Consider the following 25738-nt stretch of genomic DNA (forward strand, 5'->3'; position numbering starts at 1 on the left):
ACTAGTTTTTTGTAACAAAAAGTTAATCACACATAGGTACAAATACAAAATACAAAATATATTATTTTTAGTAAGTTCCGGGTTCGATTCCCGACGGCGAATATGTTAAGACTCAGATCTTGTACGTGCCCAAAAGATGGAACATTTTGACTAACGTTACAGCAGCGATAATTGGGTACAGAAATGCTATTTTCTACCAAGTCCGTGGTGATGCTTGGGGGAGGCCTATGTCCAGCAGTGGACGATTACAGGCTGATGACATATCCTCAGCAAGTCTATCTTTCGACGGCTGAGTACCTATTTCATGCTATTTTACTTACTAATAGACATTCTGGAAACTTAAACCATGTCATCAAGGTTACTTATTCCTACTACGTACCTAAGTATAGCTAGCATAAAAGACAAGTGTTTTCAAACAGCACTCATTTAATAGGTAATGTTTGTATTGCATTGTATTGCAGTACACAAAGTCAGGAGTTACCTTGCATCCTGGATCACGCCGGCCCAACCAGGGAGCATAGAACAGAGCTTGTTTTATTAATATTTCGAATTAATACTCTTCAACGAATAAGGCACCCTCACACCTTTGACACAATATATAACTACATAAGGAGCCGATTTATTTTGAATATTCGAATTCAATCTGTTTGCACCAGGTGTGAACTTATCCCTTTTGTGCACCGTAATTTTGAAAAACTTTGAAAAAAGTTATACTTGCTAATATTGGTATACAGTATGTACACGTACCAACAGAAGCAATGGTTCTGTTATACTGTATTCTTTTTAATGCCAAATGTTAATTCTGGCTTAAATATTTCTGTTGGCAACCTTACCTGCCTACGAGTGATCATTATAATTTTATGAATTTTTAGAATTAAGTACAGTTTAAAAGAAAGCTGTCAAAATTAACTCAATAATTTAATTGCGATTAATAATTAACTTCATATAATAATAAATACACAATTAAATACATTTCAACGACTTATAATATTGTGTATTCTGTAGTACACAATGTTTTAATATTATAAATATGGTAAGTACCTTCCAACAATATTGTGATACACACATGTTCATGTCATGTCACAGATTTTAGATAATAAATGAAAAAATAAAGATATTCAAAAAAGCTCAGACATTTAGATAGTGCCTAGTGAAGTATGAAAGAAGGATAAGAAAAAATAAAATAAATATATCTATAAAATACATTTCATCTATATCTAACACAGAGTCTTATATTTACGTTGATAATCATAATTACATTTAAAATGTTACTATTTTAATCTATGTAATGATTTTAAAATAAAACGTAACCAACTAGGTATGTATTATTAAGAATCACAATTCACCTAATATTAGACATTTAGGTACATGTTACACATTGCACAGATACATATAGATTAGCAGTAACACTCTAATATTGATCATTACACGAAAAAAGCTAAAAAAAATGAAAATAAATACGTTTCAGTGTAAAATTAAACATAAAAATATAAATTAACAAAAAATATATGTTTTCTGCGATTATGACTAATCGTGGAAATTGTAATTAGGTAAGTAATTTATGAATTGTAAGCAAAATTAATTTATATTTATTTTGTATCTAAACACAAAAATAGTTTTTCTTTTCATAAATGTATGGATTTTATGCAGCAAAAATATGTGTCTCTGTTACATAGTATTATATTGATTAATTGAAAATATATATTTATTTATATGTTTCTGAAGTATTTTTTCATTGGAACATAAATTTTTGATATGTTTCTGTGTTGTACATCACAATTTTATAAACATTAAAGTAAGTATTGAAATTTTAAGACTGTAGAATTCTCTATAAGTATACAATACAACAATTTCAACTTTGATAGTTAAAAACGTGATTAAGTGTTAAGTAAGTACTTATCGAAATAATTCTGGAAAAGATTTATAATAAAATACGCAAATTATTCATTTTATTTGTAAATGCGTATGTAAACTCTATTTATGTACATTTATCAATAATTCCTCTCATTTTGACCTTTCGTAGATACCTACTACTTACATTTTTATTATTTTCTAAAATAATCGGGATATGCACACGATTATAAAATGATAAGAAAACTTTAGTATTAAGATTACGTCTACATATACATTTAAGCATTTTAGCGAACACGTAGTATAGCTAAAATAACAGAGTTAAAATTGTTTAGCAAAAATAAATAAAAAAGCACACTTTTAAAATTATCCCTAAATGTTTAGGGAGACGCCCGTTAAAAACGCGTCTTGCTTTTAAAACACGAGAGTAAAAAATATATTATAATTTAATATTTTTTATTTGAATTATGTTTTTAAAGATATTTATTATTGAGTCAACGTGTTTAACATCAACATGAAACGAGCATTTTAATTCTATACCACAGAAACTGCAACAACTTTTTTTTAACTTCTTGGCTGATTTCACTGTAAGAACGAGCATTTGTCTGCTGGTTACAACAAGGGGTCAGATATCTCTGTTGCAGACCGTACGAAATGAGGTAGTATACTAAAATAAGGTTAAGTTACTGGCATAAACTGCATGCAAATTAAAGTAGGTCACCAGCGACCGACCGCCGCCGTGTTGTGTGCAAGACGCAAAACAAGTTTTTTGTGCAACTTCCCAAATATGTCATAAATATACTGGCTGTTCCACAAATTTAACACAAGCATTCAGTGTTAAGCAATTTTGTGACGTAAAAAATTGCATCGCCTTTTTGGCGTATTAAAGTAAAATAAGTATGTTTCTTTGTTATGCAGTGCCGATGGTATAAAATTATAACATGCTTCGTACAGTTATACATTCTATACAAATACACCTAGAAATAACGGTACTCTTATTAAACAAGCTACTATTATTCTAGATTGATTGGCATTTTTGTATCTAAAATTTGATTTCGAAGCTCTGTTTGAGGATATAAAAACTATTTTACGGTACTATTTAAAAAAATGGAACTGGATCTTATTAGGTAAGTACGTAAGTGATTAAAATCTTCAATGGACGACAAGATACGTAGGTAATTTACCGTATGTTTTATAAATAAGTACCAAATCAGTTCAGAATATGATATAATATTTGATACTAATAAAAAACAAACTTAACTCACCGAAAGAATTTTTAACGGAAGTTTTGTTTCATATCTTTATCGACCAGTGAAGATATGAGGAGAATTGAACATTTATTTCGTAAACGTTAACAGACATTCGATAAAACTTTATTTTTTTATACCGTTGCAACATGACCGATCACATTTTAAACACTGCCTAATGTATAACACCTATCACAACAAGCTACATGGTAAAATTTAGGATACATCTATAAAATATTCCTACGTTTTCTCTATAAAACATTTTTTTTTATATAAATGTATACAATTTTTGAATTAAGTAATGTTTTTTTATCATCATTTACTTTCAACATCGACTGAACTACTTTATTTACCGAATATAATAAGCTTTTTAAAACATGTAACAATGAGCACTGATTCCTATTCGTTACAGAACACTATTCCCCTTAGTTATAAAAAAGTTAATAACCTTTTATAATTACCACACTGTAGCTTTTTTCAGTGTTTTTTTTACGACAGTGACAGATTTTATGACTGTGTTATTTGAGAACTAATACTGGTTTTAACTTTCAGTAAATAAGGGTATATTTACTGTACGTTTCATCAAAAACACACCTAAACATATTTTTAAAAATATGTATAAATAATAACTGAAAGTGAATCGCCTAAAATTGACCGTCTAATTTTTCTTTACCATTTCCTATGTTTATCATTTAATTTAGAATTTTCTGGTACCACTTTTTAGATGCACACACACAGTAAATTATATTTGACACTTTAAATGTTAATATTAATTGCCTGCATTATACTTTTATCTTTAATAGCAATTTGGCAGTTATCCTTTTTAATAAAATGATGTTATTTTTACCAAAATATTGAAAACTTTCACCAAACCATATTAAATTTATTAAAGAAAAACTACCTTTTTGTGCGACGTGAACTCGACATTCGTAATCTTTTCCTACTATTTAACAATTACTTTTATAATCCTAACAATTTAAAACTCTTAACATTGATTTTCATGATACTATAAAACACCACGCCAGTGGATTAAAATTATATTATTTTAATAAGTTTTATTCCCATTAAACCCAGTTATTACCTAAATGAAATCCCAGTTCCTTGAATATATTTTTCACACAGTAAATAAAAGTTTTCGTTTTTTAAATCATTTAAAAAAAACATTCTTTTAATCCCCAAAAAAAAAAATATTAAAATATAAAACAAATAAATAAATATTTAAACGTGCACAGCAAGATCCAGAAAATCGGAGATATTCCACCTCGTTCTTACGTTTGTTAACCGTTCAGTCTTATGACGTTTTGTAATAACTTTTAAAATATTTTTTCGTTAAAATATTTTTTTTTACAAATAACAACTTTTTTTAGTTTACTCAGGCTTCAGGCGATGCCATTGCACGATGGTCTGCCTCGGTTTTGTGATCATGTCTTGCCAGTGCTTGGTCTCTGAAGCACCGGAACCATTTTTGCCTGGAAATGAAAAATAGCTAAGTTAAATAACAGGTTAAATTCAGGAAAATCACAGTTAACTAAAAATTACAACACAATTTTTTCTAAATCTATTACGTATAATATTTTGATACTGAGAGTGCGTAACTCATCATTAAAATGTTACAACATTTAATTATATTGACGTCTTCTAAGGGATGAAGGGTAAAACCAAGTATCGCCGTCAATTGAAAAAAAAACATAACTTCCGTTTGAAAGCGTTTTTTCCAAATCTATCACGTTTCACGCCCTCTTCGTGCTTATTCAAATTTTTAGAACCATCCTCCCAATACCCAGTACTTACATATAATATTTAATTTTATGAAATGCTAAAAACTATTGTATCTGAAAAAAACTTTTCTAACTTTCATAATCTTTAGCTTAAACAAATATTTTTTCAATTTTCATTTTTCAAAACACAGCACCGGCAACTATTTCTCGGACTTTTTTAAAAATTTACTGTCAGGAAAAATTCAAATATTCTTACCGGCCAGCAATATCCGTCCAATCAGCTCGTTGCGTCCAATATTGTCGAAGTCCATGACCTGCACATCCAGCGAACACTCTCGAATCTTCTCCCACGGAACGTTGAAGGAGAAAGAGTCGTTAAAAACCGGGTTCAAAGTGCATTTAAAGATGGCCGTCTTGCGCTTCTCGATGCGTTTGTCGCCGAACTGCAGCCACACCTTCACGTACGGGTCTGGGGAGGTGAAAGAGTGGGTTTTATTAATATTGAAGGGGAAATTTAGGGAAAGAGTGAGGAAGAAGATATTTCACTCGATGACACGGTCATAGAAATACATTTACGGTCATCAAAATTTACCTAGAGTATAATTTTACAGTCTGGGGAAACTTGACTCATCTTAAAGTTACAATGCTACCGGGGTCAGGTTCCTTTACCCCTTTATACAATATACCTACTAACTAACTATTGTGTATTTGTTCTATAAACAGTTTGCTACCGACTGAGTTAGCAGTTCGTTCACATTTCAGAGTTAGTTTTGCGTTTACTCTACGCTATTTTCAGCGTTACGCGCTCCGCAGTGACAAAGTTTGACTACTGGGAACGCAGCATAATGTGTGTTCTGACTCTCATAGCAGCAACTTGTTGCCAAAAAGTTTATTGCAGGCGGTTGGTACACAATGTACATTTTACAGACGGCAAAAGAAACAAGTATCCGACCTCTACGTAAATAACCGACATAATTATTATTATTACGATGTACTTGAGTGATAGAAGGAAAGAATTATATGTACTTAGTTAGTTAAAAGAGAGCTGGAGTGATCTAGGAACTTATCGATTAAATATTCTTCAATTAATCTTTGACATGTGCCTTTTAGGATCAATCTATTTGCCGTTTTCACTAATCTCTTGTTGCCTGTACCCAACTCAACTCCTAACCGTACCAATAAGCAGTAAGGGGCCGTCCATTAATCACGTGAGGCTCAAAAGGGGGGGGAGGGGGTACGGAAAACCTCACGAAACATCACGTGGGGGGTGGGGGGGTCTCGTTAGATATCACGTGTATTAATTTTTTGCCAAAAAGCGCTAGGTATTTCTAAACCGAAATTTTGAACGGCGCAAAAATTTGAACGATTTGTAGTATTACCTTGATTGACTCGCCCGCCGTTGCGTTTCAATTCAAAACGCAATTTTCGTTATATTTTTCTAGTCAAAAATAGGCTTTACATAGAGACTCCCAAAAAATACACGTGATCCAAGGGGGGGGAGGGGGGGTTGGTCCTAAACCTCACCAAATATCACCAGGGGGGAGGGGGGGTCAAAAAATGAGAAAAACGACCTCACGTGATTAATGGACGGCCCCTAAGTACCTAAGCTCCAATTTCGTCATAGTCGGTTAGATCGTAACCAGGGATTGGTTCATCAATTATACGTCATCTCCATATTAAATTCTTGAGAGATGTGTCAAAAGTCAACCATTAATCCTTGGTTATGCTCTATCTAACCCACTATGGCGAAGCTGGCACTAAGTAAATTACTTTTCAGCTCCCGAACTGTTTAAAAACAAACACCTCGGCAACTTGTCGGCAAAGTGTCAGATTTGGCCGACAACTGACGGCGGGGGTTCGTGTTTCATAATTAATTTCCACGCCAAAAGTGGCCGAAACTCACAAGTGGCCGACGCAAGATCAATAACGAGATATTAATCTAATTAAGAGCGTGCTTGGGTTTTGATGATTTCAGCGCGACTTATTTGGTGACGAGGGTCTTATACCTACTTGACTTATACATAAACATTTATTTTTTACTTTATTACCACAAAAAAAAAATAGATTAGCTACCGTACCACCACCGAAAATCAATAACTCTACCTACCGATGACTGGTAGCTTTGATACGATTTCAACAGGTTGTAACTTAAAGGGTGGTCTTTTGTGTGCCCTACTAATACTGGCCTGCTTAGCCCGGCCCAGATTACCAACCAACATAGGACATACAGCTACGTTTATTATTATCATTTTTGTTCGCAAATCTGACTATTATTATTGACAAATCTTACCAATTTGTACAATAACATAACCTTTTACGGGGAACCATTACTGCAAACACAAAAGGTAGACGAATAAAATACCTGATGAATTTCCCTTAGCAAGCTCCGGCATCAACCAAATCACAGTAAGTAGGTATTTGCAATGAAAATAATGGCCTCCTTTAAGGAAACAACAGCATGAATTTATGTGAAACATTACACTAATGATGCCTCATTAATTATAACGTTCAGAACTTTAGAGTATCTGTACGGAACCGTACAGTCAGCGAAAAAGATATATGTATCCACCCCCAACACAAAAACTTAACTTTAGGGCTCCTCTGGTGAATTAAAGATGACATGAAAAATACTTTAATGTATCGATAAACTAAAATGAAAGCATGTATAACTTTCACTTATCACTCTTAGAAATAATGTTTTAGAGTAGCTATCGTATTTTATTACTATCTTTAATTTAAAAAGAAACAGCAAGTAAAGTCTGTTTTTTAATCACCGATGTACAAAATTGATCCCGCGATTAAGTGCCGTATCGTTATATTGGCGGGACAATCGACTGTTGATGAACCGTTCAGAATCTGACAATTTAGTAGGTATCTGAGATTAAAAAACAGACTTTAGGTACCTATCTAACAAAGGCACCAGTTAGTAAAAATCCAAGATCCAAGACTGCCTAATAATACTAATAAATCAGGGAGGTATATCAGACGCCCCAAAAAGTCCAATTAGTTAATCCTCTTTAGAAATTGTAGCATCTGAAATATGACGAAGAATTTATTACTGATATGGCAATATCGCTTTTTAGCAATTATTTTTCAGATTCAAAAAGATAATTGCTTTGTCTGTTGCTTATATTATTTTATACTAACACTGAATAAGACTGTATGTATAAAACAGTGCTTAGGTAAGTTAATTTATTGTGTGTGACAGTCTGCTCTGTAGGAATTCAAGGACTTTGTACAAAGTCCTTCAATTGACCAGATTATCCAAAAAAACAAATGAACTTGACTTGAATTCTTCGGGAACATCACTGATAGAATTCCAACCTGTAAGGGTATTTAGCAATCAAATACTTTTTTCACTGCCTGCCTCTGTGGTCTAGTGGTAGAAGCTTCGCTTCATGACCCAGAGGTCCCGGGTTCGATTCCCGGGTGGGACCATCAATTTGTGTTTCTAAATAAAATTGTGGTTCTAAGTTTGGTTAGGACATAGAAGGCTGATCACCTGATGTCCGAAACAGTGAAACGATCCATGCTGTCGGATGGGCATGTAAAGCAGTCGGTCCTGCGCCTAGCTCTCTCCAGTCGTGTCGGTCAATCCGTCCCATTGGGCTATGAGAGTGATGGAACAGAGAGTGCTCCTGTGTACTGCGCACACACTTGGGCACTATAATCCACTCCTGCGTAGATGGCTGATCTCAATTGAGATTGGCCGCCGTGGTCGAAATTCGGCTAGGAGGACATTATTATTATTACTTTTTTCACAGCCAGAAAGCTTCCATTTCGGTTTATGGCTTTTCATCCTCATTTCCTGATATCATTATCCCGTTGAATATCTCCTCTTCACGTAAAAAATAGAGTTTGTGAGGTTTGTAAAGTTTTAAATTATTTACAGTTTTCGATTTCGAGATCCATATCATGTGGCCCAATGCCTCTTCAGCTTGCAGATTGACGGCCGACTGGTGTAGTGGTTAGTGACCCTGACTGCTACGCCGAAGGTCCCGGGTTCGATTCCCGGCTGGGGCAGATATTTGTTTAAACACAGATATTTTGTACTCGGGTCTTGGGTGTTGATATTTATATTTAGTATGTATCTATCTATGTATTTGTGTACATATATCAGCTGTCCGACACCCATAACACAGGCTTTGCCTAGCTTGGGGTCGGACGTTCGTGTGTGAGATGTCCCGACATATTTATTATTTATTTATTGAAAGAGCTTTGTCGGCTAACTTTACTGTAGCGTAATATAAATTTGTAGGTAAGTTACTAACGAAAAATTGCTTCCGTTACGGCTAAATGGTAAACTTTCTTTCAAGTAAAATATTTCACTTTAACTTTAAACTCATAATCGTGAACAAAAGTGAACAAATTTCAGCCTTTTCAGAAGTTTTCCAATATCTGCTTCTTTATGGATTATTTTATGGTAGGTACAGTCAGATAGAATATTTTCCCTGCTACCTATCTGCGCTATTTTCATTATACATATTTAACGACATTACTTAAATAAAAAAATTTTGTTAAGTTACCTATCGCAAAATGCGGCTCAAATTAAGGGTTAACTCATAACCCGATTAAAAAGGTTATAAATTACTGAAACAATGTATAAACAAGTCCGCTGTTGTTTGTTACCTGTAGCATTATTTAATTAAATAGGGTTCTGCTTGTCTGCGTGATGAAAGTTACAGGGAGTTCGCAAATAATTGTAAACATTCCCGGAATGCGACCTTTAAAGGTCAAGGTCACTCCGTTGCTCTGTTTCCGAACGTATCTTTTGCGGTGCTTAGTGCTCCCGATATCCGCTAGATGTCACACTAGTCGTTTTACTACACTTATCTGCTAGCCTAGCATGGCTCTCATGGCCGCGCGATGTGAGTAAGTGCGATGCAAAACTTTTGTCACGTCTTGATGTGCGCGTCTTGCTCCCCGTGCTAGCCCTTCTGATTTTAAAACAATATCGCGGAGTCGTCGCGTCACGTGTGTGTTTATAATGAACACAAGCGAGCAGGCTTACAGCGAGGTTAAACTTTACGGCAGACCACTGGCTGATAATACTTGAATAATAGCAGGTAAATAATAAATAACGTATTCTCTCAAACTGGAACAATATGAGAGCCCATATGTCCAAAAAAAAATATTTTTTTTATAAACACTGGTCAAACGTGACTTTGACTGTAAACATACTAAATTGCCCGCTGTGACTAAATAACCGAAGATTAGGATTAGGCGAACTCGTAGAGCCGATATTTGTACTTGATTATTAGATGTGCCCAAGAAATGAAAATATGGCCTTCATAACATAACATTGGTGAAAAGTAGAATTTGAAATATAGATTACAATTCTACTTTACAGCAGATCTTTTAAATAAATTTTGTATTTATTGATACTGATTTATACTTGAAAATACAGTATTTTTGTCATGGTTCCTGAATGTTTTTATTTATATTAGTTTAAAAAAAAAAAAAAAAACACGCACTCACGCCTTGTACTAATGTACTCCCTTGCGGGGTAGGCAGAGGTGCATTGCTGCACCCACTTTTCGCCAGAGTGTTATGTTAGTCCCAATGTAATAGGGGGCGGGCCTATTGCCATTTTACGGGCACATCCAGGACCCGAGAACAAATATCTGTGTTTAAACAAATATCTGCCCCAGCCGGGAATCGAACCCGGGACCATCGGCTCAGTAGTCAGGGTCACTAACCACTACGCCATTCGGTTTTTTTTTTTTTTTTTTATATTTGTTAATCTCAGTTTTTTTTATTTATTTGATTCTCTATTTATTATTACACAAGTAAGCATCCTATAGGTATTATGTAATCAAATCTCAAATATCTACAAAGTGCGTCAAACGAGACTTCCTTTGTGTAAGGAGGTATTTCATTACAAATTGTAAGGCTTCAATGAAATTCTTCCCCTTCAAGGTCAAGGTCACAATAATATCGGAACTCAATTGTAACCACTTCATTATGTATGGCGTGTTGTTTCTCGATCGGGTCGCTCAAAGTCGACTCCCGAGGGATTTCAGGAGAAATTTTGTAGATTGCCAATGCTTAATTCAAACAGACCTCAAGCTATACACAAAATTATATACTCGTGGAAATTAAATGTGACAAAGAATAGAACCCAAGACTGGTGCAGCGGCACATCAGCTCTGAATAGTATTATTATAGTTATTTATTTACTATCTTAACACTGGAATAAGATTATAAATTATTCCTAATAATATTTTAATTTATTTTTGATTACTATAAGTACTGGTTAAAATTTTATCAGTCATAATGATAATCCCATGACATTAGTGACATGATGATCGATGTGTGTCATAGGGTTCCTCTGATAAAAATCTACTCTGTGTAAGAATTTTGCTTGGCCATCACGCAATCCTTGTATCAAAGGGTCAAGGTCACACTCTAATGTAAGTAAGTATTGTAACTGCACCTTTGTTTTCCTTATACACATCATAAATAATTATATTTCCTAATAATCCTATTCCAGGTGCATAAATATTGGTTGGGGGTTCAGAGGTGTACCTGAAATATGGTCATAGGCCCCTTGTTACATTGGGACTAACATAGGAGCTATAAGTAACTAGGTACTTATAAGTTATTTATATACTTATTACAGGCAGTGTGTGTAGATTATGTTAAAACACATCAAAAATACTCACCAGAAATCTTATTGGCGTTGTTAGGTAGACCACATAAAAACCTAACCTAACCATATATAAAAACCTCCGACATTCAACACCAAAACTTGCATAACTTTTGAACGGCTGAACTGATTTCCACGAAACATGCCCAAAAACACTCAGGGTAACATCACCTATGATCCTTAAAAAACAAAACTAAGTTCGGTTCAGCCGTTTTGGAGCTACGCCACCACAAACCGATACACAAAAAAGCCACCAGATTTCCCGTTAATATCCTTGGCCTTCAGGTTCCTAGCTGGCCTTCAGGAGGGTCAGCGTGAGCACGGAGTTGCTGGGGTGGTAGCAGAGGGACGTCAGCAGCTCCCCGCTGTTGTCACCAGACCACTTAATCCAAAACTACGTAATTTATGTCCTTGGCCACATAAAAACCTAACCTAACCTAACCAACGCTAAAAACCCCCGAAAAACAACACTAAAAGTCGCATAACTTTTGAACGGCTAAAGCGATTTACATGAAATATAGCTAAAAACACTCAAGATAACATGAACTACGACCCAATAAAACCAAAACGAAAATCGGTTCAGCCGTTACGGAGCTACGTTACCACAAACAGACACACAATTTTTCCACCGGCGTAAAAAAAGGCACTCACCAGATTTCCCGTTAATATCCTTCGCCTTGAGGTTCCTGGCCTTCAGCAGGGTCAGCGTGAGCACGGAGTTGCTGGGGTGGTAGCAGAGGGACGTCAGCAGCTCCCCGCACTTGTCCTTGGCCGGGGGTTTGAGGGCCTTCCAGAAGGAGGGCTTCTCGCTCAGGTCCACCTGGAAAGGACAGGGATGAGGGTTATTTATTTAATCCTTTATAGCACAATTATAAAAAAAACAAACAAAAAACCCGACTGCACGCTAAAAAGATGAAAACAAGCCCCAATGTTAATGGAAAGTATCGCAGGCGGGGACCAGGAGAGGGTTCACCATTTAGCTGAATGTTACTTAGGTACTTTGTGTGGCGGTCAAGTTGGTCCCCGCCTGGAATACTTTCCATTCGGGCTTGTTTTCATCTTTTTAGCGTGCAGTCGGGTTTTTTGTTTGTTTATAATTATATTTTTTTATTTGTAACTTTTTATTTTATGAAGTTTTATGTCAGCAGTCGGGTTTTATTTTATGAACATTTTTTATTTCAATAATTTGGTTTTGTGATTTAAATACCTACAATATGCATATTTTTGTAATGTGCTTCACAATTCCTTTCATTTGATGGCATAGTTGGAATAATATTATTTTTTCGATCATCACTTTATGGCCTCTAGAGGGCGCTATATACATTTTAATGTAACGTGGCATAGCCTATAACCATCGCGCAATCAATACGCTTCTAACGATACCTCATACATCAATATCTATCAAGCCGTTTAGCCGGCTACAGGAGGGAACAAAGAAACAGACATACATACATACAAACATACAATCGAAAAACATTACCCTCCTCCTTCGGCAGTCGGGTAATAAGTGTACAAAGGGTGGACCTAATGCTATAAGCATTTCCTACCAGTCAACCCACAGGAGGTGTAAGCAAATTTTATTAAAGTTAGGCCGTATCTGCACTATCCGCATTTTGTTTACAGTCAAACTGTTTCATGTTAGCCTCATGACAACCGTTATAGCAATGAATAAAATCACAAATATTTTAACCGATCTAATTGAAAACGAGCTCAGTGGTGCAACATGAAGTGAAGAGTTTATTTATCGAGACGTTTCTTTTGCACCGGCAATCCATCTACTTCATATATTCTTAATCTACGCCTACACCACCACTACCTATAAGAGTATATATTTAGTAGTGTAGGTAGTATAACGCTTAAGTGATATTCTCTGAACACGGCCTGGCATCCATATTTAATTACTTTCACCGTACATTTGATCCACGGATAAAATAAACATTCCGCCAAAAACCCCGCCAAAAACCCCAACATGAGATTGGCGCATCAAAATTTCAGCCCACCTCAGTGACCATTCAGGGCTCTCGTTTAATCCACTTGAAAATGAAACTGTATCCCCTGGTAATAGCGTCCGATTTCCACTGATGCCGTATATAAGCACCAATACAAACACTTGAATAGATCGGGGTGTAATGTAATCACAGTGTTTGTGTGTCGTTAGGTGACAGCCGCACCCAGACTCATACGAACGACGCACGGCGAGCCGAGGTTACCAAAAACGAACAAACGAAAATTCGATGTTGAAGAACTGCGGAGTTAAGTTCTCTTACGAATTAACCCATTTCTACTACTTCAATGCAAAATAAATATTATCTTTCCATTGGCCGCTGAGCAACTTTGCGCTGCGTTGTTTTCCATAAAATTTTCAGGGTGACGTCATCAATACCACATTTGTATAATTATGGAATTAATACAAGGCAGCGCGGCGAAGCACCACAGGAATGGAGCCTCGCTCTAAAGGTAAGAGTCCACCTAATTTGGAATGTCACTTCCTTGTCTACTGGTAACAAACAACATGGCTGTACATATTATTTTCTCCAAATTACAATAAAAGTTAATTATACCCAATATGTGAGTATTCTTCTAATTCTATATAAATATCCACTGCGCAACGATATATAAATAACAGGTTATGGGCGATATGGCGCAAAGTTACCCAAAGTTGGAAGCATCAAGCTTCGACAATTGGCTCTTCAGAGTCAAATGCTTGTTAGATGAAAAACAGATAAAATATGTTTTGGAAAGCAAAACCACCGAAAAGAGTGATGAGAAATATGGAGCAAACGATGCGAAGGCTAAATGCATCATAGTTCAATGCCTTACGGACAAGCATTTAAACATAATAAAAGAGTGCAGCACGGCACAAGAAATGGTAAAAGTACTAGAAGACACATTCCAAAGAAAGAGTATAATGACTAAGATTCATTTACGAAGAAAATTGCTAAACGTGAAACATGAAAAATTCGAGAAACTAGAAGAGTATTTCGCAAGGTTTGATACCATCGTACGGGAACTGGAATGCACCGGAGAGAAAGTGGAAGAGAAAGATAAAGTCTGCTACATACTGACAGGACTAGAAGAAAGGTATGATAGCTTAATAACAGCAATAGAAACAATAAATACAGATATTAAGTTAGAATATGTAAAAGCGAGACTATTAGATGAAGAACTAAAGATGAAGAACAAAAATCCGGAACATACAAGTGAAGAAACAGCATTTTCCAATATAGTGACATGCTACAGATGCAACAAACCCGGACACATAGCAACAGAGTGCCGAGGAAGAGGAAGAGGACAGAGAAGAGGAACACAATTTCAAGGACGAGGAAACAGAGGTCATGGTCGAGGAAGAGGATATATAGCAAGAGGACTAGAACATCAATATGGAAACTACAGTCAAGGAGGTCAAAGACATGCGAGCCAACAGGGGTCATCGTGGCAGCACACGGCTGCAACTGCATCTGAAGAAAACAAAGAATTTTCATTCATAGCAGGTACACAAAATGATAATTTTAGGACCAACAAAGTAGAGAATTGTAAATTAGAGTTCATTGTAGATTTAGGTTGCACAGAACATCTAATTCAAAGTAAATACGAGAGATATATGTCAGAAATTCAATACTTAGATAAAGAGGTAAAAATATTCATAGCAAATGGAGATTACGTAACAGCGAACAAGAGAGGAAATATTTATGTCACAAGTGATAGCGCAAGTATAAAAATAGACGCACTAATAGTAGAACACTTGTCATTTAACTTACTTTCTGTAAGAAAAATAGTTCAGAATGATTGTGAAGTAAGGTTTAACTCTGAAACTGTAGAAATTCAGAAGAATAATAATAGCGGTAATAAAATAATAGGATACTGTTCAGGGAAACTATATAAGTTACATACAGAGATAGCTGTAGATAGATGTAACTATGCTAATTTCAGCACCGGAGAAGTATGGCACAGAAGGCTGGGACATCTCAACCGTAGGAGTTTACAAACTATGAACCTACCGGTAAGCAAAAATGTATGCGGTCCATGTATGGAAGGAAAAGGAAAGAGGAAACCATTCCAAAGGATATTGAAACCAAGGTCGCATAGTATAGGCGAATTGATACATACGGATATAGCAGGGCCAGCAAATATTGAAGGCTTAAACGAAGAGCGATATTATCAAACTATAATAGATGACTACTCACACTTTTGCGAAGTGAGACTCCTAAAAATTAAAAGTGAAGCAACAGATAATATAATACATTACATAAATAGATTGGAAAATGAAAAAGGAATCAGAGTAAAGAAAATAAGATGTGACAATGGTGGAGAATTCAAAAATAGAAGAATGGAAGTATTTTGTCAGGAACGCGGCATTATTATACAGTATACTACCCCATACTCACCACAAAGCAATGGAGTTGCGGAACGCATGAATCAGACGTTATACAACAAAGCCAGAACACAACTGAATGAGGCTAATCTGCCAAAACATCTATGGGGAGAAGCAATATTATGCTCAGCATATCAGCTAAATCGATGTCCGTCATCTGCCATTAATTTTGAGACACCAGAATGCATTATGAGAGGAAAAACAGACCTTTCAAGGCTCAAAACTTTCGGAAGCAAAGCATGGGCTGTGATTTTACCAAGACAAAGTAAATTCGAGGGCAGAGCGAAAGAAGGGAGAATGTTAGGGTACGCACCAACTGGATACAGGCTGTGGGATCCAGAGACTAACAAAATAATCATCAGTCGAGATGTAAGATTTGATGAATCAGACATCATATATCAAGAAAAGAAACAGGACAATAATGTAAGATACTACCAAGAAGAAGAACAAGGACAAGAAAATGAACAAGACGAGAATATACAAAGACAAGCTGAAGTGCAAGTTCATGAAGAGAGACATCAAGAACTAAGTAGAGAACAAAGAACTAGAAGGCTACCTACATATTTAAAAGATTACGAATTGGAAGAAGACGTTATAGAACAAGAAGCAAACATAGCATTCTGTCTACACATAGAACCTCAAACATATGATGAAGCAATTAAAGAAGGAGAAGGATGGAAAGAAGCAATAGATAATGAGTTAAAATCACACGAACAACTAAATACTTGGACAGAGACAGAACTACCAAATAAGAAAAGAGCTATAGACACCAAATGGGTTTTTAGAACAAAGCAAGATGGAAAAAAGAAAGCACGACTAGTAGCAAAAGGTTTTCAAACAGATAACAAGTACAATGTTTACTCACCAGTGGCAAGAATGTCAACTATAAGAATGATGCTAAGCTATGCACTACAGGAAGATCATCAGCTAAGACAATTCGATGTACCAACTGCATTTCTTAATGGCGAATTAAAAGAAGAAGTACACTCGCGAGCAACCAAATCGACTCAAGCCTTGACGGCGCAAACATACATTAATACAAGTAAAATTATGAATAGAAATAATAAAAATGATATGTCATTTAAAAGCTTAAGATGTCAGCTTTAATTTGATATCATTATTATTGAAATCCATTCATCATTTTTGAAATAAATGATGTCTGAACGCAATTGTAGGAAAAACGGGAATTTAGGAAAAAAGGGTATGGGTATCGTATTATACAAATTAAACAAAAAATGTTAAGATAAAAATTTATTTATTTAAATCAATACTTTGTATTGCCCCCTCTTGCCCTAATTACAGCCTGCAGCCTGTTTCTCATAGACCTTATCAACTTTTTGACAGTTTCCTGAGGAATGCCGTCCCACTCCTCTAATAAAGCTGTCTTCAGCTCGTCCACGCTTGCAGGGACTGGATTCCTGGCCCGAACTCTTCTTTTGAGCTCGTCCCATAAGTGTTCGATGGGATTCAGGTCAGGACTGAGCGCAGGCCAGTCCATCGTGCGCAATTCCTTCTCTCTCAGAAACTGCCGACTGACTCGTGCCGTGTGGCAGCGGGCATTGTCGTGCATTAGCACGAAGTCTTCACCGACAAATTCTGCATAGGGCACAACATGACCGAGTAGAATGTCGGTGATGTACCGATCAGCTGTTAACCCGCCTCCTCGGCCGCCTCCAGGCACGAAAACAAGTGCGGTTTTTCCCTCTAGAGAAATACCAGCCCACATCATGCAGGAACCGCCGCCATATGCTACTGTTTCAGCGAAACAACATTGGGCAAATCGTTCCCCCGGACGCCGGTAGACCCGGCCTCTCCTGTCACTGCCATGCAGACACACTCTGCACTCATCAGTAAACAGGACCGACCGCCATTGCGCAATGCTCCAATCGAGATGCTCTCGAGCAAACTGAAGACGCGCTTGTCGGTGGCCTGCAGTCAATTTGGGGCCTGATGCAGGTCTTTTTGGTGTCAAGTTGGCTTCCTTCAAGCGTCTTCTCACTGTCCACTCGCTGACAGCCACTTGTCGTACACGTCTCAGTTCTTGCTGCACATCAACGCCCGTAAGGTGTCGATTGCGCAGCGAGGTTGAGACAATGAAGCGGTCGTCTCTCTCTGAAGTGCAGCGGTGGCGGCCCGTTCTTGGTCTTCGATTGAAGGCACCAGTCTCTTGGAACCGTCTGTATACTCGGGATACAGCAGACTGGCTCAAGTGGAGCTGGGCAGCGACTGCTCGCTGACTTAACCCTTGTTGCAGCAAGGCAACAACTTGAGCAGCTTCTTCTGGTGTGGTATCCATGGGTTTGCGAAAACAAGGAATACAATGCAACGAGATGTGTACCGGTCAACTTGCAACAAGCGACTGATAAGGTACACCGGATGTGGAAAGGTTTTATAGCGGGATCAGGTAGCGCAAGGCGTGGATTCCTAATGAGGTAATTAACACTGACGGGCAATTAAAATGCGTCATTAAATCTGCGCTTAGTTTTTTTTTATGGTATTGATCTTAATTGAAAGCCTAATTCTTCAGCTTTCGAATGACATATCACTTTTATATTTACCATTTATCGTTTTAGGAAAATCAATGTATATGTGCGCCGTGAAGGCTTGAGTCGATTTGGTTGCTCGCGAGTGTATATATAAAGCCACCAGATGGAGTACAAGTCGGCCAAGGAAAGGTACTGAAGCTTAACAAAGCTTTATATGGTTTGCGAGAAGCACCAAAATGCTGGAATGACAGATTTCACGACTTTATAATTAAGCAAGGTTTTGAACAATCAAAGCATGATTTTTGTTTATACACGAAAAAAGATGAATGGTTACTGATCTGGGTGGATGACATCATAACTATGGGAAACTGTATGGATACTATAAAGAAATTAAAAGAAGAATTCAATGTAAGAGATCTGGGAGAAGTTAAAGAGTATATAGGCATGGAAATACATAGAGAGCAGAATATATTAAAAATAAAACAAGAAAAGATGATTAATAAAATAATTGAAAAATTCGGAATGGAATCGTGCAAAGGTGTAAATACGCCGATAGAGGCTACAAAATCTAAGAACAATGAAGAAGAAGAGATAATCACAAATGTACCATATAGAGAACTAATCGGATGTTTAACATACATCTCTACAACATCTAGACCAGATATAACTTACGCAACTTCATACCTTAGCAGGTACTTAGATAAACCAACGAAAGAAAGATGGATTGCGGCTAAGAGAGTACTAAGATATCTAAAACAAACTGCAAGTAAATGCTTAACCTATATTAAGAATAAAGATTCGCAGAAGAGATTATTAGCCTACAGTGACGCGGATTGGGCAAGCGACAGTCAAGATAGGAAAAGCGTAAGTGGCTGCGCTATATTTTACTGCGACAATTTAATTTCATGGTTTTCGAAGAAACAATGCACCGTCTCATTATCATCTGCAGAGGCAGAATATGTGGCTGCTGCAATGGTAACGTCGGAGCTAATCTATTTAAAAGGTATATCAGCTAACTTCAATATGGACATTGATGCATACTTACTAGTTGATAATCAAAGTGCGATTAGAATGATTGAATGTAATGAAAACAGTAAGCGCACCAAACATATCGATATTAAGTTTCATTTTGTAAAAGATGCGGTATGTAATAAGAATATTGTTGTATCGTATGTGTCTACGCAACAAAATGTAGCCGATATATTTACTAAACCGCTGAATACTGTAAAACACAATTACTTTGTAATGAGACTCTTTATTATATAAAATACGAAGTAAGTTTGTAAAGTTAACAATGTTTACATTATAAGTTGATTTAATGTTTAAAGACATAGAAAGAAAAGAAGTGTTATAAGTTTATTTAATTGCAATATTCAATTAGAAATTTAATATTGAGAGGGGGTGTCAGGAATTTGTCTATGTCACTTCCTTGTCTACTGGTAACAAACAACATGGCTGTACATATTATTTTCTCCAAATTACAATAAAAGTTAATTATACCCAATATGTGAGTATTCTTCTAATTCTATATAAATATCCACTGCGCAACGATATATAAATAACATATCGCACCAAACGGATTTACATTTCATGTTTGGAAAGACAGACTAAAGTGGACGCACATTCATCAGAAAATGCGTTCAGAAAATTCGTTCAATCAGAATATTTACTCATCAGAAAATTTTATATTTATACGATGAATAAAAACATTTGACTTTGACTTTGCACATGTGTGAATTTATTTATTTCTATACAAACAATAAAGAATGCGATGCCTCCGTTGCGCACGTTGGCGAAAGGTCGACGCATCAATGTTTGTTTAATATCAGTGTGTGAGCACCTTCATATCGGGTTTTAGAGACCTTTGATGAGGGTGGATCAGTAAGATACCTAATGTGATTAAGTATGCCTATCTAATTAAGGCTGGTTCCCAATTTGTACCATTCATTATTAAGGCTATTCAATGATTTATTAATGATACTAGGTAGGTGGTAGAAAAAAAAAAACACGCACTCACGCCTTGTACTAATGTACCTACTTCCTTGCGGGGTAGGCAGAGGTGCATTGCTGCACCCACTTTTCGCCAGAGTGTATGTTAGTCCCAATGTAATAGGGGGCGGGCCTATTGCCATTTAACGGGCACATCCAAGACCCGAGAACAAATATCTGTGTATAAACAAATATCTGCCCCAGCCGGGAATCGAACCCGGGACCATCGGCTCAGTAGTCAGGGTCACTAACCACTACGCCATTAGGTCGTCGGTAGGTAGGTAGGTAGATAATAAAAAAAAAACAGAAAACCCAAACCACTTTTGGGGTGTCAAGAAAACTACCAATAAAATAGGCTCTTTTAAAGAATTTGGTATAGACCATGTCGTAAAGCCTTATTATTTAGGAAAGTTCTCAAAATGTGAAAATTAAAAATACTAACTTTTAATAACTTTTGCCATTCCTTGCCCATGCAAAGACGTGAAATGTCACAAAACACCTAACTAACTATAAGTATACCACCTTCGAATAAAGCTTGAGTTAGCCATTAAATCTGGATTAAGTCCATAATTATAAACTAAATCTTAACACCACCCTGGACCCAGGGTTCACTGTCTAATTAACTCTGCATTACACTGTGTAAGTATTCTACACTTAGATTAACAATGTGCGAACAAGCTGGTGTATCACCATTGACATATACGTATATAGGTACTAGCTGTTCCCGCACGCTTCGCTTCGCCTTAAAAAGTTTTCCCGTGGGAATTCCGGGATAAAAAGTAGCCTATGTTCTTTCCCAGGGTCTAGACCGTAAGTATACCAAATTTCATTAAAATCCGTTCAGTAGTTTTGGCGTGAAAGAGTAACAGACAGACAGACAGACACAGTTACTTTCGCATTTATAATATTAGTTAGGATTACTGCGTCCTTTTGAAATCATTGTGTATCACATACAAAAACCAAGAAAAAAAGTGTCTGAATTTTGTTCAAAGTCAAAGTCAAATGTTTTTATTCATCGTATAAATATAACATTTTCTGATGAACGTAAATTTTTACAAACTTCTCTCCGTTCGGATAAGGGGCTCTTTTTGTTTACTGTCAAACCGTTTTAACTTCAACCTAATGACAACCGCATTTGACCAATGAATAAAGATACAAAATAAATCTTCTAACCGAACTAATTCAAAATAACTCACTCAGTTTTAAAAGTGGGGTGTTATTTGTCGAGACGTTTCTTTTGCACTGACACTCCATCTTCTTCGTACATTGTTAATCTCAGATCACAGCGTGGCAGCGTCGTGCCTGTAGCTTCGCTTTGTAGTAAAGGGAAGACATGACATCTAGTGCTCTCTTCTGTTCTATTTCCACGTTTTAATGAGAAGTCACTGCAATGGCCGCGGCAACTTACGTCCATCCTCCGCTGTACTCCTAGTACCTAGATAGGTTTTAGAGTTTGCTAAAACTAAAACAGTTTTGGTTTTCTTCCGTCATCTAAGCCTCTAACGTACAGGTTTTTCAATTTACGTAAACGGAAAAAGTTTAGGTTTAATTCTGTTATCTAAGCCCAAGGATTATCAAATTAGCAAAAAGAAAAAGAGTTTTGGTTTTCTTCTGTCATCTGCATATAATATTTTCTGTCAAATGTTTCATCATAGTTTCCGCTAGAGGCGCCTCTTTGTATGAGAGAAAACGTATACTTTTATAGTGTTCGATAAACTATCAACTCTGCTCTAGATGCACTGTTAAAACTAAGGCAAACTCTCGTAATACTTACAGGCAAGAGTGTTATTAAAGTAAACCGAAAGGAACTAACTCAGGTGGTCATACTGAACAATTTGTTCCACGACTTCTGACCACCCGAGTCACCCCCTTTTGCCTTAACTTTTTTATAACACCCTGTATATTTTTTTCAGTGTAAGCTCTCAGTGTATATGCAGCCTTATCTTTAAAGCGTGCCATAGTACCGGGATACCCTCGTAAATTCATTAATAAAGAATGCCTAAGTTCCGGGATGAAAATTTAGGGTCCAATAGGTGAATATTTTAGGTTTACTGTGGAAAATGGACTTTCATTTACACTGTGGTTGAATATAAACAACTTCTAAGCATCACTTATTTATACTTTACTTGTTTGATACATATTTATTTTACTTTAATTCTGAAATAAAGCTCTATATTTTTGCATAGTGCTGATGCTGAGTGTGACGTCTTTTGGGACGACGCTCACCGCTAACTGAAATCGTAATTTTACTTAGAATTTTCATGGGCCATTTGGAGTAAATTCGTTTCCCTATCCATACGAATTCAATCCATAAAAGCAACAATTTGCCTGAAATGTCCCTTTGTTGCGTAGGTAACGACTTTAGTTGTGTTTCATTGGTAGTGATTTTGAAGTCATATTTTTCTTATTCAGCTAAACCATGAAATTTGTTTATGATTAGCTGCTTAAACCGAATTTCCTCTATTGTAAAGCTAAAAAAACACACACAGTGTTCACAGCTTGCTAAAACGACCTTACATGTGCGTAATTTTTGCCTCGCCCACCGCTACCCCGCTCCGCACGGGTGAGCAGTTTGCCTACTGGGAAAGCAGCCTAGAATGTAGAGTTACCTGGCACAGCGGCAGGAACACCTCCCCGATGGAGTCGTCGCGCGAGAAGCGGTCGTAGTCGAACACGTGCAGATGCAGCACCTGGGGAATACAACGACAAATTAATAAACTGTCACTTCCATGCTTAGATTAACGATATAGGAACCAGATGGTATTGTCACATAAAAACACAAAGCTAGGAACTGTCCGCATTTTATTTACTGTCAAACCGTTTTAAGTTAAATCTGCATGATGAAGACAATTTTATTGTACCAATGAATAAAGTGACAACTCTTCAACGAGGGAGTTTGTTACTGTACTATTTAGCAAAAATACTGCTGGCTCGCCGGCTCGCTGGCCCACTGGCAGTTTTTTGGACCGCGTAGGTACCTAGAATTTCAAATCCGCCATTGCAAGTAGACTTTCTCCATTGGCGGCTAAGCGAGCCAGCGGTTTTGCTCGGTAATGAATCACCGCCCTAAAGTTTCTAGATTGGTAATGTGCTTCACTCTAATACCAGACCTAATGGTAGGTACTATACCCGGCTCTGCAGCTTCTGTATGGGGAACCCCTCGAAGTAGAAGGTCTCGTTCCAGCGTGGGTTGAGCGTGCGCCGCTTGATCTTCGTCTCCAGCCGGTGCTTCTTGTCCGGGAGCAGGGTCACCCGCACGTACGGGTCCGAGGTGCCGCTCAGGTCTTTAGCTGGGAGCTCCTTGCCCTGGGAGAGAGAGAATGGTTTTATCATATATTATGTATCAATATATGTGGTTTGTAGTTTATTTTAAGCTCACTAGATGGCGTGAGGGTGAAAACTGTCTACATCGCGGTATTAAGATTCCGTGTTTCTTATAACCATCAAATTTTAAATCGTTAATAAGTTTAGTTTTCCGTGGCCAACATTGTTTTAATTCTTAAAATTTTGGTCCCTCGAGCCGTATTTATTACGGAGATATATTAGCTGTCCGATACCCATATTACAGGCTCTACCTAGCTTGGGGTCGGATGGCCGTGTGTGAGAAGTCTTCACATATTATTATTATTTGTGACGGCTGAGGTAATTTTGATGGACTGCTAAAGGACTTTCGTAAAACCAAAACGCATTACCGACAGTGAAAATTTGGATATTACCTAAGTAGATTTCTAAGAAACCATTCATACATGACACAAGATTCAAACCCACGTCTCAGCATAATATAATAATAATGTTACCGGAACAAAGACGGATTTTCGTCCAGGAACTTTATATAAATTTTTTCACTTCCTAAAGTAATGACGAAACAAATTTTCACGCTGACTGACTAATAAGTAAATTTTGCCAATAAAATGAGAGCCTGATATAAGTACTTGATTATTATTGTAGATCATTTAATAAGTAAAGTTAATTAAAATTCAAACGCGGATACGCTTCTCAAGCCTTTTCTTATATCTTCCTTACTGAATTTCAGTCTAATTTCCTCGGCTGTCGTCGCAGACACCGGGCAATAAGTCTTCCTTTTAATAAGCGAAGCTTAATAACTTTTGAGCAAACAATAGCTAGTAGAAAATGTACCCGAACGGCCGATCATAAATAAGGATAAAACGAACGGATCGTACCATCAAGGAAATCCACAGTGTGTAGCAAAAAGAGTATCGCGAATTTTGACATTCTGATTTCATTTTACATATCTGCAGAATCGGTCATATCTGCCGAAGAACCGATAACCGTTGAGGTAGACGAGTTCTCGAGTGGAGACCACGAACAGGCAAACGCAGCGTGGGACGCCCTCCTGCCCGCTGGACTGACGACCTTAGGCGGGTGGTGGGTAGTGGTTGAATGAGGAAGGCCGAGGACCGAGTGTTGTGGCGCTCCTCGGGAGAGGCCTATGTCCAGCAGTGGATGATTATTGGCCGATGATGATTTCATTATTGGGCTTAGATATAACATGCTGCATACGTAAGTTCCGGCTTAGTATACCCTGTATAGCTTGATAGCTATGTTGCTTTGAAATGAGCCAATATCCCATGCGCAACTCATCGTGTGAGAATGTGTGTGTGTATTGAACAAGGAGCAAGTGAGCAGGCTTCAAGCGATTCTAAGCTTTAAGATAGGCCATTGGACAATTCCCCGATGGTACCTACATTTCTTGATGTTTATTCGCAAATAAACTTTATGTATTCAAGTCTTTACGCGTTCACAGCATGATATTGAATGTGTTTAGTTCAAATAAAACGATGTCTATTTGTTTTTACCATTTGAGTTACATTGTTAATGACTGAGTATAATAAATACCCAAGTTATGGGGTTGATTTTAACAATGAAACAAAGTTGATAATGTTTTTTCATAGACTATTGTAGAATTCAATCAATCAAAACAAGTAGGGTAAAATTTTCATATGAAGTTAATTAATATGATCATAATTTGACAGTCTTTCAGTCTTACACTCTTTCGTTTATCATATTTATATTGTATAGTTGTTCCCGCGAGCTTCGCTTCGCCTTAAATAGTTTTCCCGTGGGAATTCCGGGATAAAAAGTAGCAATGTTCTTTCTCAGGGTCTTGACCATATGTACACCAAATTTCATTCAAATCCGTTCAGTAGTTTTGGCGTGAAAGAGTAACAGACAGATAGACACTTTCGCATTTATAATATTAGTTAGGATTAGGATTACCATTTAGTACGGAAGACTGCAAAGAAACCCAACCCTGTTCAGTAGCGACATCTATTGCAGTAATCATGAACTTTTAAAAACAAAAACAGCATCAATGTCGCAGGGAGAGTGGTCGCTACAGAGAGAGGTCAGGTTTTTTGGCAGTCGTGTGTACTATCAATATAATTAAGGGTATGTTCTTAGGGATG

General features: G+C 36.9%; 1 protein-coding gene across 7 annotated transcripts in view; it reads right to left on the reverse strand.

The window, feature by feature from the left end:
* Positions 1-3394: 3394 nt before the first annotated feature.
* LOC105381501 (synaptotagmin-7) overlaps positions 3395-25738 on the reverse strand; it is a 487160-nt gene continuing 464816 nt past the window's right edge. For all 7 annotated transcript variants that reach the window (XM_048631907.1, XM_048631908.1, XM_048631911.1 and 4 more), the window contains 5 exons: positions 23442-23618; positions 22922-23002; positions 12117-12285; positions 5073-5285; positions 3395-4567 (listed from right to left, as the gene is read on the reverse strand). In XM_048631907.1, coding sequence (XP_048487864.1) covers positions 4467-4567; positions 5073-5285; positions 12117-12285; positions 22922-23002; positions 23442-23618 — 741 coding nt within the window. In that variant the 3' untranslated portion in view covers positions 3395-4466. The remainder of the gene's footprint in view (positions 4568-5072; positions 5286-12116; positions 12286-22921; positions 23003-23441; positions 23619-25738) is intronic.

The sequence above is a fragment of the Plutella xylostella genome, chromosome 30, assembly GCF_932276165.1.
Source record: "Plutella xylostella chromosome 30, ilPluXylo3.1, whole genome shotgun sequence".
Lineage (NCBI taxonomy): Eukaryota > Metazoa > Arthropoda > Insecta > Lepidoptera > Plutellidae > Plutella > Plutella xylostella.